Raw genomic sequence first — 13,305 nt, forward strand, 5'->3', positions numbered from 1 at the left:
AGTGGTGGGTTTCTACCGGTTCTCCCCTGTTCGCACAAACAGGTAGCGGCAGTGGTGGGAGGCTCCGCCCACCCATCCAGACATCATCATGGATGGTAATGAAGGTAGATGGAACCCACTACTGGCCCAATCTACACACACTAATACCTGTGGGCAGTCCAGATGGATACCATGATTGATGGTACCAAAAGATGCTAGATGATTTATTTTATTTTATTTTATTTATTTATTTTGTCAAATACATATTAAATAATATATATAAGTATAAGCATGAAATAACCATACGAATTGGATACAACCAAAGGGAACATTAGGTCAGGAACGATAGGCATGCTGGTGCTCTTATGCACGCCCCTTACAGACCTCTTAGGAATGGGGTGAGGTCAACAGTAGACAATCTTTGGTTAAAGCTTTGGGGATTTTGGGAAGAGACCACAGAGTCAGGTAGTGCATTCCAGGTATTAACAACTCTGCTACTGAAGTCATATTTTCTGCAATCGAGATTGGAGCGGTTCACTTTAAGACGAAGGAGAACCAGGATGCTTGCACCATGCCTTCCCAACTTTAACTCTGGCAAGCACGATCGATGCAATCTCGGTTTAATGTCCTGCTCTGACACCCAAATGATCAGGAGGTACCAAATTTTATTTTATACAGTACATACTGATGCTTCTCAACAAAGAGGGGGAAAAAACATGTTGCATTCCACTTGAAAATGTCTCACAATGATCTCGCTGTTGTGCGATGCAGTGTGAAATATATGGATTTTTGATGGTATTTCTGAGCACACCCAAAACTTGAAGGAATAGATGCGTATAGGAGCTCTTCAAAAGACAGATAAGGTTTACATTTGATGTACAAGAAATCTGTTGGAAAATAGAATCACTTCCCATTTCTTTTAACCAAGGGAGATACTTAGAGATTCCTGAGACTGGTAATTTTTCTTCCAATCATTTGGCGTACAGAATCTTTCACTTCACTGTTCCTAATGGTGTAGATGAAAGGGTTGAGCACAGGGGTGATGAAAGTAAAGAGTATGGAGACAGACTTTGTCATAGTGAAGGAAGAGTTCTTGATAGTCGGTCTTAAGTAGACAAAAAAGACTGACCCGTACAAAAGGCTGACCACAACCAGATGGGAAGCACATGTGGAAAAGGCCTTCTGCTGTCTGGAGGTTGAAGACATTCGAAGAATGGTGCAGAGGATGAAGAAGTAAGAAATGAGAGTGAACACCAGGGAGGACACAACCACAACCATAGTAACAAGGAAGCCCAGGGCTTCAATGAGATGTGTATCTCCTCCTGCAATATTCAAGACGGGTCCAGCATCGCAATAGAAATGATTGATAACGTTGGAAGAGCAGTAGGGCAAGTTTGCAATCATCACTACCTGGCAAATTATGGACAAAAATCCTCCAAACCAAGCTGTTATGGACAGTTTAAGGCAGACCTCCGAGGTCATGATAGCGGCATATCTGAAAGGATAGCAGATGGCTAAGTACCTATCCAAAGATATCAAAGAGATGATGAAAAATTCAGTGACTACAAAAAGGAAGTAGAAGCACAATTGTATCACACAGCAAAAGAAACAGATGGAATTCTTTTCCATGAGATAATTGAGCAACATCTTGGGTATGAAGGTTGTGGTGTGTCCAATGTCTTTGATAGAAAGGTTGCAAAGGAAGAAATACATTGGTTTCTGGAGATGGCGATCTGTGATTACTATCTTAACGATGAGCCCATTGCCCATCAAACTCAGGATGTAGAGAAGAAAGATGCTGGCATACATCACACTTTCCAGTCCCAAAACACTTGGCAAACCAACAAGAATAAATTGAGTTGCTCTTGAGCAATTGGTCAAATTCATTTCCCCCTTTTATCACAAAATGTGGAATCTTCATTCGATCAAGATTCCTGAAGACCTTTTTCAGAAACAAACTATTGCAAGAGAGAAAACACAAGACTTGGTTTTAAAATCAAAATAACAAAGGTTGTCTGTAGGTATAGTAGCTGAATAAGACATTTCAATATACACATTTAATTTTTTTCCCCTTTTAGTGACCTTCTAATCTCTTGCATCGGGGTGAAGTTAGGGCAACTGAACAGAGCTTGAGCATTACTGGCCAGATGCCCTTCCAGATGCCTACACGGAGTTCACAGCAGACAATAGCTCACTGTGTCCAGAGAAAGAAAGATCTGCCACTATCTAGGATTGAACTCACATTTGAATGCCACTTATGATTTCAAAATGACCATCAATGGAATGTCACAACTCATGAGACCAAAACATACTATTAGAGGACAACATACTATTAGAGTTTGGTGTCAAATATGAAATTTCCCACTGTCAGAAAATAAGAGGTGATTTGGGAATTTATTAAAAATATGGCATTTTTGAAAGCAGGTCTAGAGGTGAAATATTTTGATACAAATTAGAACTTGGCAGTTCTCAGTAGAGACCTGTGCAGAAACGTTCTACATATTGTTCACGATCTAAAGAAGATGCCCGTAAACTATTGAAAAACAAAATTAGGCAGCCTATAAAGAAAATGTATATAAAATGTTTTATCGTTGGCATTTACCCCCAGCTAGATTGACCAAAACGTTTCCAAATGTATCTGCAGAATGCTGGAAATGTAAACACAAGCAAGGTACATTTTTTCATGTGTGGTGGCCATGTCCAGAAGCCAGGAAGTACTGGACTAAAATAAGAAAATGGTTAGAGGAAATTATGAGTCAACGAATAGAGTTAAAACCCGAACTATTTCTACTAAGGATAATAAGAGGAAACTACAGTAAGAAAATTCAATATATTATATTGCATATAATAAGTGCGGCCAGAATTGCTTATGCGCAAAACTGGAAACAGGACAGCACGCCCTCCAATGGAACGGGGATCAAAGGGGTGTTAGATTGTGCAGAGATGGACAGGCTAACATTGGAATTAAAAGAAAGAGGGGAAACGGAATACTATTTGTTTCTTCCCTAAACCCCCAAAACTTTAAGCTTAAACTGTCTACTGTCGACCTCACCCGATTCCTAAGAGGTCTGCAAGGGTCATGCATAAGCGCACCTGTGTGCCTACCATCCCTGTCTTACTTTTTTATTTATTCTTTTCATGTATCCAAATTACGTTTATAATTTTACCTGTTATCTTATAGAGGATTGACAAATAAATAAAAAAAATAAAATAAAAATAAAATTTGGTCTGGGACACAAGGTGCAAATGGTTAGAGAATAGAAGTAAGGATTTAATATAAAGGTGACTTAAGAAGTATACTAAAATTCAAAGATAATGTATACAGTTAAAGGAAGAATAAGGAATGTAGCTGTTATGTCTATATGAGTATTATTGATGCTTGAGCACTGTAAAGATTGCAAATGTGATATAAAACAATGAAATATGTTCAATAAAAATATTTTTTTTAAAAAAAGAAAAAAATGGAGTCAGACAGAAAAACGAGGAAGCGTAGAATAATTTTTATAGATGACATGGAAGACAGACGGGGGGTTGAGAGCAAAAAGAGATAAAATTTTTGAATGAAACCAAACTACAGGGAGAGAATAAAGAATGGACGACTTGTGTTGGGCAGCCAATAGAATCTTATCTGAGAGTCTCAAAGAAAACAAGAAAGACGATAAACCCACTAGATAGAATGGGACACATCTACAGCCACCCAAACAAGCAACACTTATGTTTTGAAAATTTCAATAATATTGATGTAAATAAAAAAGGGGGGAGTTAGAAATAAAGACGAAGATTTTTCTCTCCATGAGGAGGTGGATGGGCATAAATCCTAGGAAGTCAAAGTTATTTTAGCAGTGAAATTCTTTTCTACGAGCTGGTTCTAAAAAACATGGACCTAACGTTCTCTCCACCATTACCTTGACTTCTTCCTTCATTGCCCTTACAGAGGTCTACAGATTAACAGAATAGGACAGGACCTTTCAGATCATCTAGTCCAACCCCCCTGCCCAAGCAGGAGACCCTACACCATTTCTGATAAAGGGCAGTCCAGTCTCTTCTTCAAAGCCTCCAGTGATGAAGCTCCAACAACTCCTGAAGGCAACTTCTGTTCCACTGGTTGATTGTTCTCACTGTCATAAAATTTCCCCTTATTTCCAGGTTAAATCTCTTCTTGTTCAGTATCCATTCATTATTCCTTTTCTGGCATTCAGATGCTATGGAAAATAGCTTGACCCCCCTTCTCTCTGTGGCAGCCCTTCAGATATTGGACACTGCTATCATGTCTCCCCTGGTCCTTCTCTTCACTAGACTAGCCATGCCCAGTTCCTGCAACCGTTCTTCATATGTTTTAGTCTCCAGTCCCCTAATCATCTTTGTTGCTCTTCTCTGCACTCTTTCTAGAGCCTCAACATCTTTTTTACATCGTGGGGACCAAAACTGGATTCAGTACTCTAGGTGTGTTCTTATTAAAGCTTTATAGTACCTTACTAGATCTTGATTATATCCCTCTGTTAATGCAATTTGCAATTTAGGATTGCGTTGCCTTTTGTGGTTGCTGCCTCAGACTGTTGGCTCATATTTAGATGGTTGTCCGCTAAGACTCCAAGATCCCTCTCACAGTTACTGCTATTAAGCCTGGTTTCACCCACCTTGTCTTCTCCTAATGCTCTTTACACCATCTCTCTATCCATTCATCGATGTAGAGATTTGAAGAACTGTAGAAAATGGTACTTTGTGTGTTGAGGGGGATATGGTAGACTTCTTGAGCAATATTTCCCTTAACATTTCAACAGCATCTAGCAGATTGCATCATCTAAAAGTTTAATTGCTGGTTCTCCACGGAAGCTTGGAATACAATCTCTAAGGATATCTACTTTATTTTCCCATGAGATTGATGCTCTATAACTAGTAGATACCCAAGAATGATATGCTTTGGATGAACCTTCAAATGCCACCCCAAGACAGGAAGTTCTCTGGAGACACACCAACAAAGATAAACTCTCATTAAACTTTTTTAAGAGCCTCAGTTGTGCAGTGGTTCGAGTGTGGTACTGCAGGCTACTTCTGCTGCCTGCAATTTGGCAGTTCAAATCCCACCAGGCTCAGAGTTGATTCAGCCTTCCTAGGTGGGTAAAATGAGGACCCAAATTGTTGGGGGCAATAGGCTGACTCTGTAAACTTCTTAGAAAGGGCTATAAAGCACTGTGAAGCAGTATATAAATCTAAGTGCTATTGCTATTATGGATGGCATAATTCCTCTTTTTCTTCAACTGCAGAAAGCGAAATAGTTAAACTTTCACTGATTGAACGCTTTTTAATGCTTTTTAGTATGTTGTCTAGATTTACCATAGCTTTCCTCCCCAGGAGCAAGCGTCTTTTAATTTCTTGGCAGCAGTCCCCATACTGCGGTGATCTTGGAGCCCAGGAAAATAAAATCTGTCACTACCTCCATTTCTTCCCCATCTATTTGCCAGGAATCCTATAAATACAGTAACATATTTATTACATTTTACTGCATTTTTTATTAATACTAGCATGCAAATATATGTTTAATCAACCATTTACATTTTTATTCCTGTGAGTAGTTGTCATAGGGGCCCCAGTACACTGCTTTCAAATCCTACTCTCAAAACGATGCTATAGAGCACTGCACAACAGAACAACTAGACACAAGAACAGTTTTTCCCCGAAGGCCATCACTCTGCTAAACAAATAATTCCATCAACACAGTCAAATTATTTACTAAATCTGCACTGCTATTAATCTTCTCATAGTTCCCATCACCCATCTCTTTCCACTTATGACTGTATGACTGTTACTTTGTTGCTGGCAATCCTTATGATTTATATTGATATATTGACCATCATTTGTGTTGTAAATGTTGTACCTTGATGAACGTATCTTTTCTTTTATGTACACTGAGAGCCTATGCACCAAGACAAATTCCTTGTGTGTCCAATCAAACTTGGCCAATAAAAATTCTATTCTATTCTATTCTATTCTATTCTTTGCCCGGAGGCCCATAATGCTAAAACAGCCCTGGAAGCAGCCAAAAAAGCTAATACAATCCTTGGTTGTATAAATAGAGGCACGTGTCGTACCTCTGTTTAGTATCTTAGTACCACTTTATCCAGCCTTAGTAAGGCCACACCTGGAATACAGCATCCAGTTTTGGTCACCACATTTACAAAAAAGATTCTGAGACTTTGGAAAAACTGCAAAGAAGAGCAACTAAGATGATTAAAGGTCTGGAGGATAAAACATATGAAGAACAGTTGCAGGATTTGGGTTTGGCTAGTCTATTGAAAAGACATACTTTGTCAAAATGAAGGAAGAGTTCTTGATAGCCGGTCATAAGTAGACAAAACAGGCCGACCCGTACAAAAGGCTGACCACAACCAGATGGGAAGCACATGTGGAAAAGGCCTTCTGCTGTCTGGAGGTTGAAGGCATTCGAAGAATGGTGCAGAGGATGAAGAAGTACGAAATGAGAGTGAAAACCAGGGAGGACACAACCACAGCAACAAGGAAGCCCAGGGCTTCAATGAGATGTGTATCTCCTCCTGCAATCTTCAAGACAGGTCCAGCATCGCAGTAGAAATGATTGGTAACATTGGAAGCACAAAAGGGTAGATTTGCAGTGAGCACTTGCTGATAAAGAATGGAGAAAAAGCCTCCAAACCATGCTCCTATTGCCAATTTAAGGCAGACCCCCGAGGTCAGGATAGTGGCATATCTGAAAGGATAGCAGATGGCTAAGTACCTATCCAAGGATATCAAAGAGATGATAAAAAATTCAGTCATCCCAAAAAGAAAATAGACGCACAGTTGTATTATGCAGCAGAAGAAACAGATGGAATTCTTTTCGGAGAGATAATTGAGCAACATCTTGGGGATGAAAGTTGTGGTGTGTCCGATGTCTTTGAAAGAAAGGTTGCTAAGGAAGAAATACATAGGCTTCTTGAGATGACGATCCTTGATTACTGTCGTAATGATGAGCCTGTTTCCCATCAGACTCAAGATGTAGAGCTGAAAGATGCTGGCATACATCATTTATTTATTTTATTTATTTGATTTTTATACCGCCCTTCTCCCGAAGGACTCAGGGCGGTGTACAGGCAGAATAAAATGAACAATACAAAATACAATTAAAACGAAATTTAAAAAACTTATTCAAATTGGCCTGAAAATTTAAAAAAATTTACCAAACGCTAAAACCCCATTTAAAATTAATATAAATTTAAACATTTAAAATTCAATTTAAGCCAGCCCCGCGCGAATGAAAAGATGTGTCTTCAGTTCGCGGCGGAAAGTCCGAAGGTCAGGTATTTGGCGTAAACCTGGGGGAAGCTTGTTCCAGAGTGTGGGAGCCCCCACAGAGAAGGCCCTTCCCCTGGGGGCCGGCAGCCGACATTGTTTGGCGGACGGCACCCTGAGAAGTCCCTCTCTGTGAGAGCGTATGGGTCGGTGGGAGGCATGTGGTAACAGCAGGCGGTCCCGTAAGTACCCAGGCCCTAAGCCATGGAGCGCTTTAAAGGTCGTAACCAACACCTTAAAGTGCACTCGAAAGGCCACAGGTAGCCAGTGCAGTCTGCGCAGGAGCGGTGTTACGTGGGAGCTACGCGTAGCTCCCTCTATCACCCGCGCAGCTGCATTCTGGACTAACTGAAACCTCCGAGTGCACTTCAGGGGGAGCCCCATGTAGAGAGCATTACAATAATCCAAGCGAGAGGTAACGAGCGCATGAGTGACTGTGCACAAGGCATCCCGATCAAGGAAGGGGCGCAACTGCCGAACCAGGCGGACCTGGTGGAAGGCCCTCCTGGAGACGGCCGTCAAATGATCTTCAAGCGACAGCCGATCATCCAGGAGGACACCCAAGTTGCGCACCCTATCCTTTGGGGCCAATAACTCGCCTCCAACAGTCAACTGCGGCTGCAGTTGACTGAATCGGGATGCCGGCATCCACAGCCACTCCGTCTTGGAGGGATTGAGCTTGAGCCTGTTTCTCCCCATCCAGACCCGTACGGCTTCCAAACACCGGGACAGCACTTCGACAACTTCATTGGGGTGGCCTGGGGTGGAAAAGTACAGCTGGGTGTCATACTTTCCATTCCCCAAACCCGTGGCAATCCAACAAGAATAAATTCAGTTATTCTCCTGCAGTTGGTTAAATTCACGTTCTTCTTCTGTTACAAAAAGAGAAAACATGGAATTGTCACCAAATCAAGATTTAACTAATTTTCTGAAGACCTTTTCCAGAAACTGCTATTATGATGCAAAAGACTTAATCTTTACATCAAGATAACAAAAGAAAGCTCAGAAAGCTCAAACTGCCCAAGGAGCTGCTGATCCAGTTCTACAGAGGAACTATTGAGTCTGTCATCTGCACCTCTATAACTGTCTGGTTCGGTTCTGCAACCAAACAAGACAGACACAGACTTCAGAGGATAATTAGAACTGCAGAAAAAACAATTCCTACCAACCTGCCTTCCATTGAGGACCTGTATACTGCATGAATTTATTTATCTATAAATTTAAACAATAAATAAATGAATGAAAAAGAGGGCTGTGAAAATATTTACAGATCCTGGAAATAAACTGTTTCAACTCCTACCCTCAAAACGACGCTATAGAGCACTGCACACCAGAACAATTAGACACAAGAACAGTTTTTTTTCCCAAACGCCATCACTCTGCTAAACAAATAGCAACATTGTCAAGCTATTTACTAAATCTGCACTACTATAAATCTCATCGTTCCCATCAGCCATCTCCTTCCACTTGTGACTGTAACTTTGTTGCTTGTATCTTTATGATTTATACTGTAATTGATTTTTTCCTGATTGCTTAATTGTAGCCTATGACTATCATTACATGTTGTAACATTAAGTGTTAAATTTGTACCCTATGACTATCATTAAGTGTTGTACCTTATGATTCTTGACAAATGTATTTTTTCTTTTATGTACACTGAGAGCATATGCACCAAAGACAAATTCCTTGTGTGTCCAATCACACTTGGCCAATAAAAAATTCTGTTCTATTCTAAAAGTCGTGTGCAATTATAGCAGTTCAATAAGACATTTCCAAATACATATTTGATTATCACTTATGATATCTTGAGGGACGCGGTGGCTCAGGGTCTAGGACGTTGAGCTTGTTGATCGAAAGGGCGACAGTTCAGCGATTCGAATTCCTAGTGCCGTATAACAGGGTGAGCTCCCATTACTTGTCCCAGCTTCTGACAACCTAGCAGTTTTGAAAGCATGTAAAAATGGAAGTAGAAAAATAGGGACCATCTTTGGTGGGAAGGTAACAGCGTTCTGTGCGCCTTTGGCATTGAGTCATGCCGGCCACATGACCACAGAGATATCTTTGGACAGCGCTGGCTCTTCGGCTTTGAAACAAAGATGAGTACCGCCCCCTAGAGTTGGCAATGACTAGCTCATATGTGCGAAGGGAACCTTTACCTTTACCTTTACTTGATATCTCAAGACCCATCACTGGAATTTCATTACTCATAAATCCACAATAAAATAACCACTATTGGAGAATTGGAGGTCTTTTGGAATTTCTTAAAAATATAACGACATTTTTGGAATCTTCATTGAATCGAGATTTAACATTTAACATTTCTTAAGACCTGCTATTGTGATGCAAGAGATGGGTGGAATTATAGTAGCTGAATAAGACATTTCCAGATACTTATTTGAATATCAGTTATGATATGTTAAGGCCCATCACTAGAATGTCATTGCTTGTGAGTCCACAATAAAATAACCACTATTGGCCATTGATGCCATGTGTGAAATTTGAAGAATCAGAGGTCACTTGGAGTTTCTTGAAAATATAACAACATTTTTGGAAGATATAGATGACAGGTGAAATATTCTATATACATTAGAGTGTGATAGAAGATAATATTTAGAATAGAATAGAATAGAATAGAATAGAATAGAATAGAATAGAATAACAGAGTTGGAAGGGACCTTGGAGGTCTTCTAGTCCAACCCCCTGCTTAGGCAGGAAACCCTACACCACATTAGACCAATGGTTATCCAACATCTTCTTAAAAACATCCAGTGTTGGATCATCCACAACTTCTGGAGACAAGTTGTTCCACTGATTAATTGTTCTAACTATCAGAAAACTTCTCCTTAGTTCTAAGTTGCTTCTCTCCTTGATTAGTTTCCACCCATTGCTTCTTGTCCTGCCCTCAGGTGCTTTGGAGAATAGTTGGACTCCCTCTTCTTTGTGGCAGCCCCTGAGATATGGAAACACTGCTATCATGTCTCCCCTAGTCCTTCTTTCCATTAAACTAGGCATACCGAGTTCCTGCAACCGTTCTTCATATGTTTTAGCTTCCAGTCCCCTAATCATCTTTGTTGCTCTTCTCTGCACTCTTTCTAGAGACTCCACATCTTTTTTAGATCCTGGCAAAACTAAATTCAGAATTCCAAGTGTGGCCTTACCAAGGCATTATAGAATAGAATAGAATAGAATAGAATAGAATAGAATAGAATAGAATAGAATAGAATAGAATAGAATAGAATAGAATAGAATTTTTATTGGCCAAGTGTGATTGGACACACAAGGAATCTGTCTTGGTGCATATGCTCTCAGTGTACATAAAAGAAAAGATAAGATATGCTCATCAAGAATAAAGTGGTATTAACACTTCTTGATTCTATCCCTCTGTTTATGCAGCCTAGAACCACATTGGCTTTTTTGGCAGCTGCTGCACACTGCTGGCTCATATCTAAATGGTTGTTCACTAGCACTCCAAGATCCCTGTTACAATTACTACTATTGAGCGAGGTACCACATATACTGTACTTCATGGTTGAACTGTGAAGTCCTCCAAGCCTGGAGATTTTCTTGCAGATTTCTCATTACCGAACTGGGTAAGATCATCAGGTTTTTTTTCAAAAACATATGAAGAACAGTTGCCGGATTTGGGTTTGGATGGTCTGAAGAAAAGAAATCTGGATGGACATTTCTTCCAATAGAAGGTAAATCGATTTCACCCCTGCATTTTTTCTATTTTTTTTCCTTCAATTTATCTGTTATATATTTCTTAAAATTGTTGGAAGAAATGTCCATCTGGGTTCAATTCCAAGTGGGGAAAAAGACACTGGAAACATGGAGACTGCTTGGAAAGATGGTTTAATGGTGGTCAGGTTCACATGGCTTGAGTTCCTGAACAGAAAAAGGGATGAGATGCTGTGTGCTCCCTGGCTTTATGCTTTCTCTGAGCTTTGAACTTCCTGGGGCACAGGAAGAGTATCCTGATTGGTTGTCAGACTCCGAGGGGGTGGGGGTTTTAGCTAGCCTTGCTGGCTGATGTAATCTTCCCAGGTGCCATGTGGGGAGTTTCTGTTGCTAGATGGGTCCTATTGTGTTGCAGATGATGGTCCCATTGACAAAGGTGGGGAGAATGAGTTTCTATCTCTGACCCATTGACAAAGGTGGGGAGAATGAGTTTCTACCTCTGACCCATTGACAAAGGTGGGTGGGAGGTAGGAAGCTGCAGAGAGCTGCTTTGTCCTTAAAACATGTTTCTCCATTTCTCATCCAGGGAAATATAATATTCTGCCCTTTTTAATATTTCCTAAGATATTTCATTCTTCTAGGAGAGGGGTGGGTGCTAACTTCCTACAAAACTACTGTTCAACAATACATCAATTTGGGGAAATGATTTAGAAAATGAGTAAAATTGAGTCTATTTCTTTATTTATTTGGTTTCTAAAATTGCCCGACTCAGTAATAATTCTAGGTGGTATATAACGTTGAAAACCCTTTAAACAAAATAGTTTAATTGTTCACCAGGCCCAAACATGGAAATACAACTCCATTTGGAAATAACAAACATGGGCAAATATCTCAGGCAATGGATTTAATGTAGAGGTGTCAAACTTGTGGACCACGGCCCAGATGTGCCACACCCACCCCAGCTCTGTGAAGGGAAAAAACATCATGCTATATCAAGCAGGTTTGACATCCGTGGTTTAATGGGTTAATGCAGGCAAGTCAGACATACCATAGTAATCTTGATATTTTTGGCACACCCCATCCAGGAGAAACACAGATCTAGAAGAGTCCTTCCAAAGACAAATTAGCCTTACATTTTATTTTCAAGAAACCTGCTTGAAAATGAAATGACTTCCATAAAGAATTAACGGAGTTAGATAAATAGGAACAGAAGAAAGGTTAATAAAGAAACTGTATAGTTTACAGATTAACAGAGTGGAAGGGACCTTATAGGTTATCTAGTCCAACCCTCCCACTCAAGCAGGAGACCCTACACCATTTCTGACAAATGGCAGTCCAATCTTTTCTTGAAAGTCTCAAGTGATGAAGCTCCCACAACTTCTGAAGGCAAACTGTTCCATTAGTGGATTGTTCTCACTGTCAGAAAGTTCCTCCTCATTTCTAGGTTGAATCTCTCCTTGTTCAGTTGCCATCCATTATTCCTTGTCTGGCCTTAAAGGTAAAGGTAAAGGTTCACCTCGCACATACGTGCTACTCGTTCCCAACTCTAGGGGGCGGTGCTCATCTCCATTTCAAAGCCAAAGAGCCAGCACTGTCCAAAGACGTCTCCGTGGTCATGTGGCCAGCATGACTCAATGCCAAAGGCGCAAGGAACGCTGTTACCTTCCCACCAAATGTGGTCCCTATTTTTCCACTTGCATTTTTACGTGCTTTCAAAACTGCTAGGTCGGCAGAAGCTGGGACAAGTAACGGGAGCTCACCCCGTTACACAGTAGCACTAGGGATTCGAACCACTGAGCTGCCGACCTTTCTTTTTTTCTTTTTTTCACCCACTTATATATTCCTTCAAATTTCATAAGTCCATTTCTTAAATTACAATCCAGCTTCTCAAATTCAAATTTTCATCACTTATATATTTTTTCAATTGTCGTAAGATTTAATATCCAATCTTCCAATACTACTCCATCAATCAAATATCATTTCAAATAAAATCTCTCAAATATAATATTTCCAGCTTAACTTCATAACTTTTACTATCTATAAACGTATCAATTAAAATAAATAATCATTTAAACTACATCCACAATATAACAGTAAGCAGTTAAAATCATTACATCCACATTATCTAAATTCATAAATTTCACTTTCCATCCTTCACAATTGAATAATATCATCCCATAGATTTATACCATACAAATAGCAAATAACAAAAATCCTATAATTTATATCCTAAACAAATCAATTCCAAAAATTAACCATAATCATCATATTCACATCTTAAACATTCCTCCCCTCTCCCATTCTATTTTGCATCATTTCCAAACCAGTTAACTTAGCATCTAA

General features: G+C 39.9%; 2 protein-coding genes across 2 annotated transcripts; both read right to left on the reverse strand.

The window, feature by feature from the left end:
• Positions 1-915: 915 nt before the first annotated feature.
• LOC131197872 (olfactory receptor 6X1-like) lies at positions 916-1,866 on the reverse strand. The gene has a single exon (XM_058182372.1). The coding sequence runs from the start codon at positions 1,864-1,866 to the stop codon at positions 916-918; it is 951 nt and encodes a 316-aa protein (XP_058038355.1).
• A 4,452-nt stretch (positions 1,867-6,318) lies between these two features.
• LOC131196690 (olfactory receptor 6X1-like) lies at positions 6,319-7,020 on the reverse strand. Its single transcript, XM_058179809.1, has one exon. It carries the CDS (start codon positions 7,018-7,020, stop codon positions 6,319-6,321), a length of 702 nt encoding a protein of 233 aa, XP_058035792.1.
• Between the last annotated feature and the right edge of the window lie 6,285 nt (positions 7,021-13,305).

Source organism: Ahaetulla prasina, chromosome 4 (genome assembly GCF_028640845.1).
Source record: "Ahaetulla prasina isolate Xishuangbanna chromosome 4, ASM2864084v1, whole genome shotgun sequence".
Classification (NCBI taxonomy): Eukaryota; Metazoa; Chordata; class Lepidosauria; order Squamata; family Colubridae; genus Ahaetulla; species Ahaetulla prasina.

Excerpts from the sequence above, each read along its gene's own strand:
- LOC131196690 (XM_058179809.1), bottom strand. The coding sequence starts at position 7,020 with ATGATGTATGCCAGCATCTTTCAGCTCTACATCTTGAGTCTGATGGGA.
- LOC131197872 (XM_058182372.1), bottom strand. The coding sequence starts at position 1,866 with ATGAATTTGACCAATTGCTCAAGAGCAACTCAATTTATTCTTGTTGGT.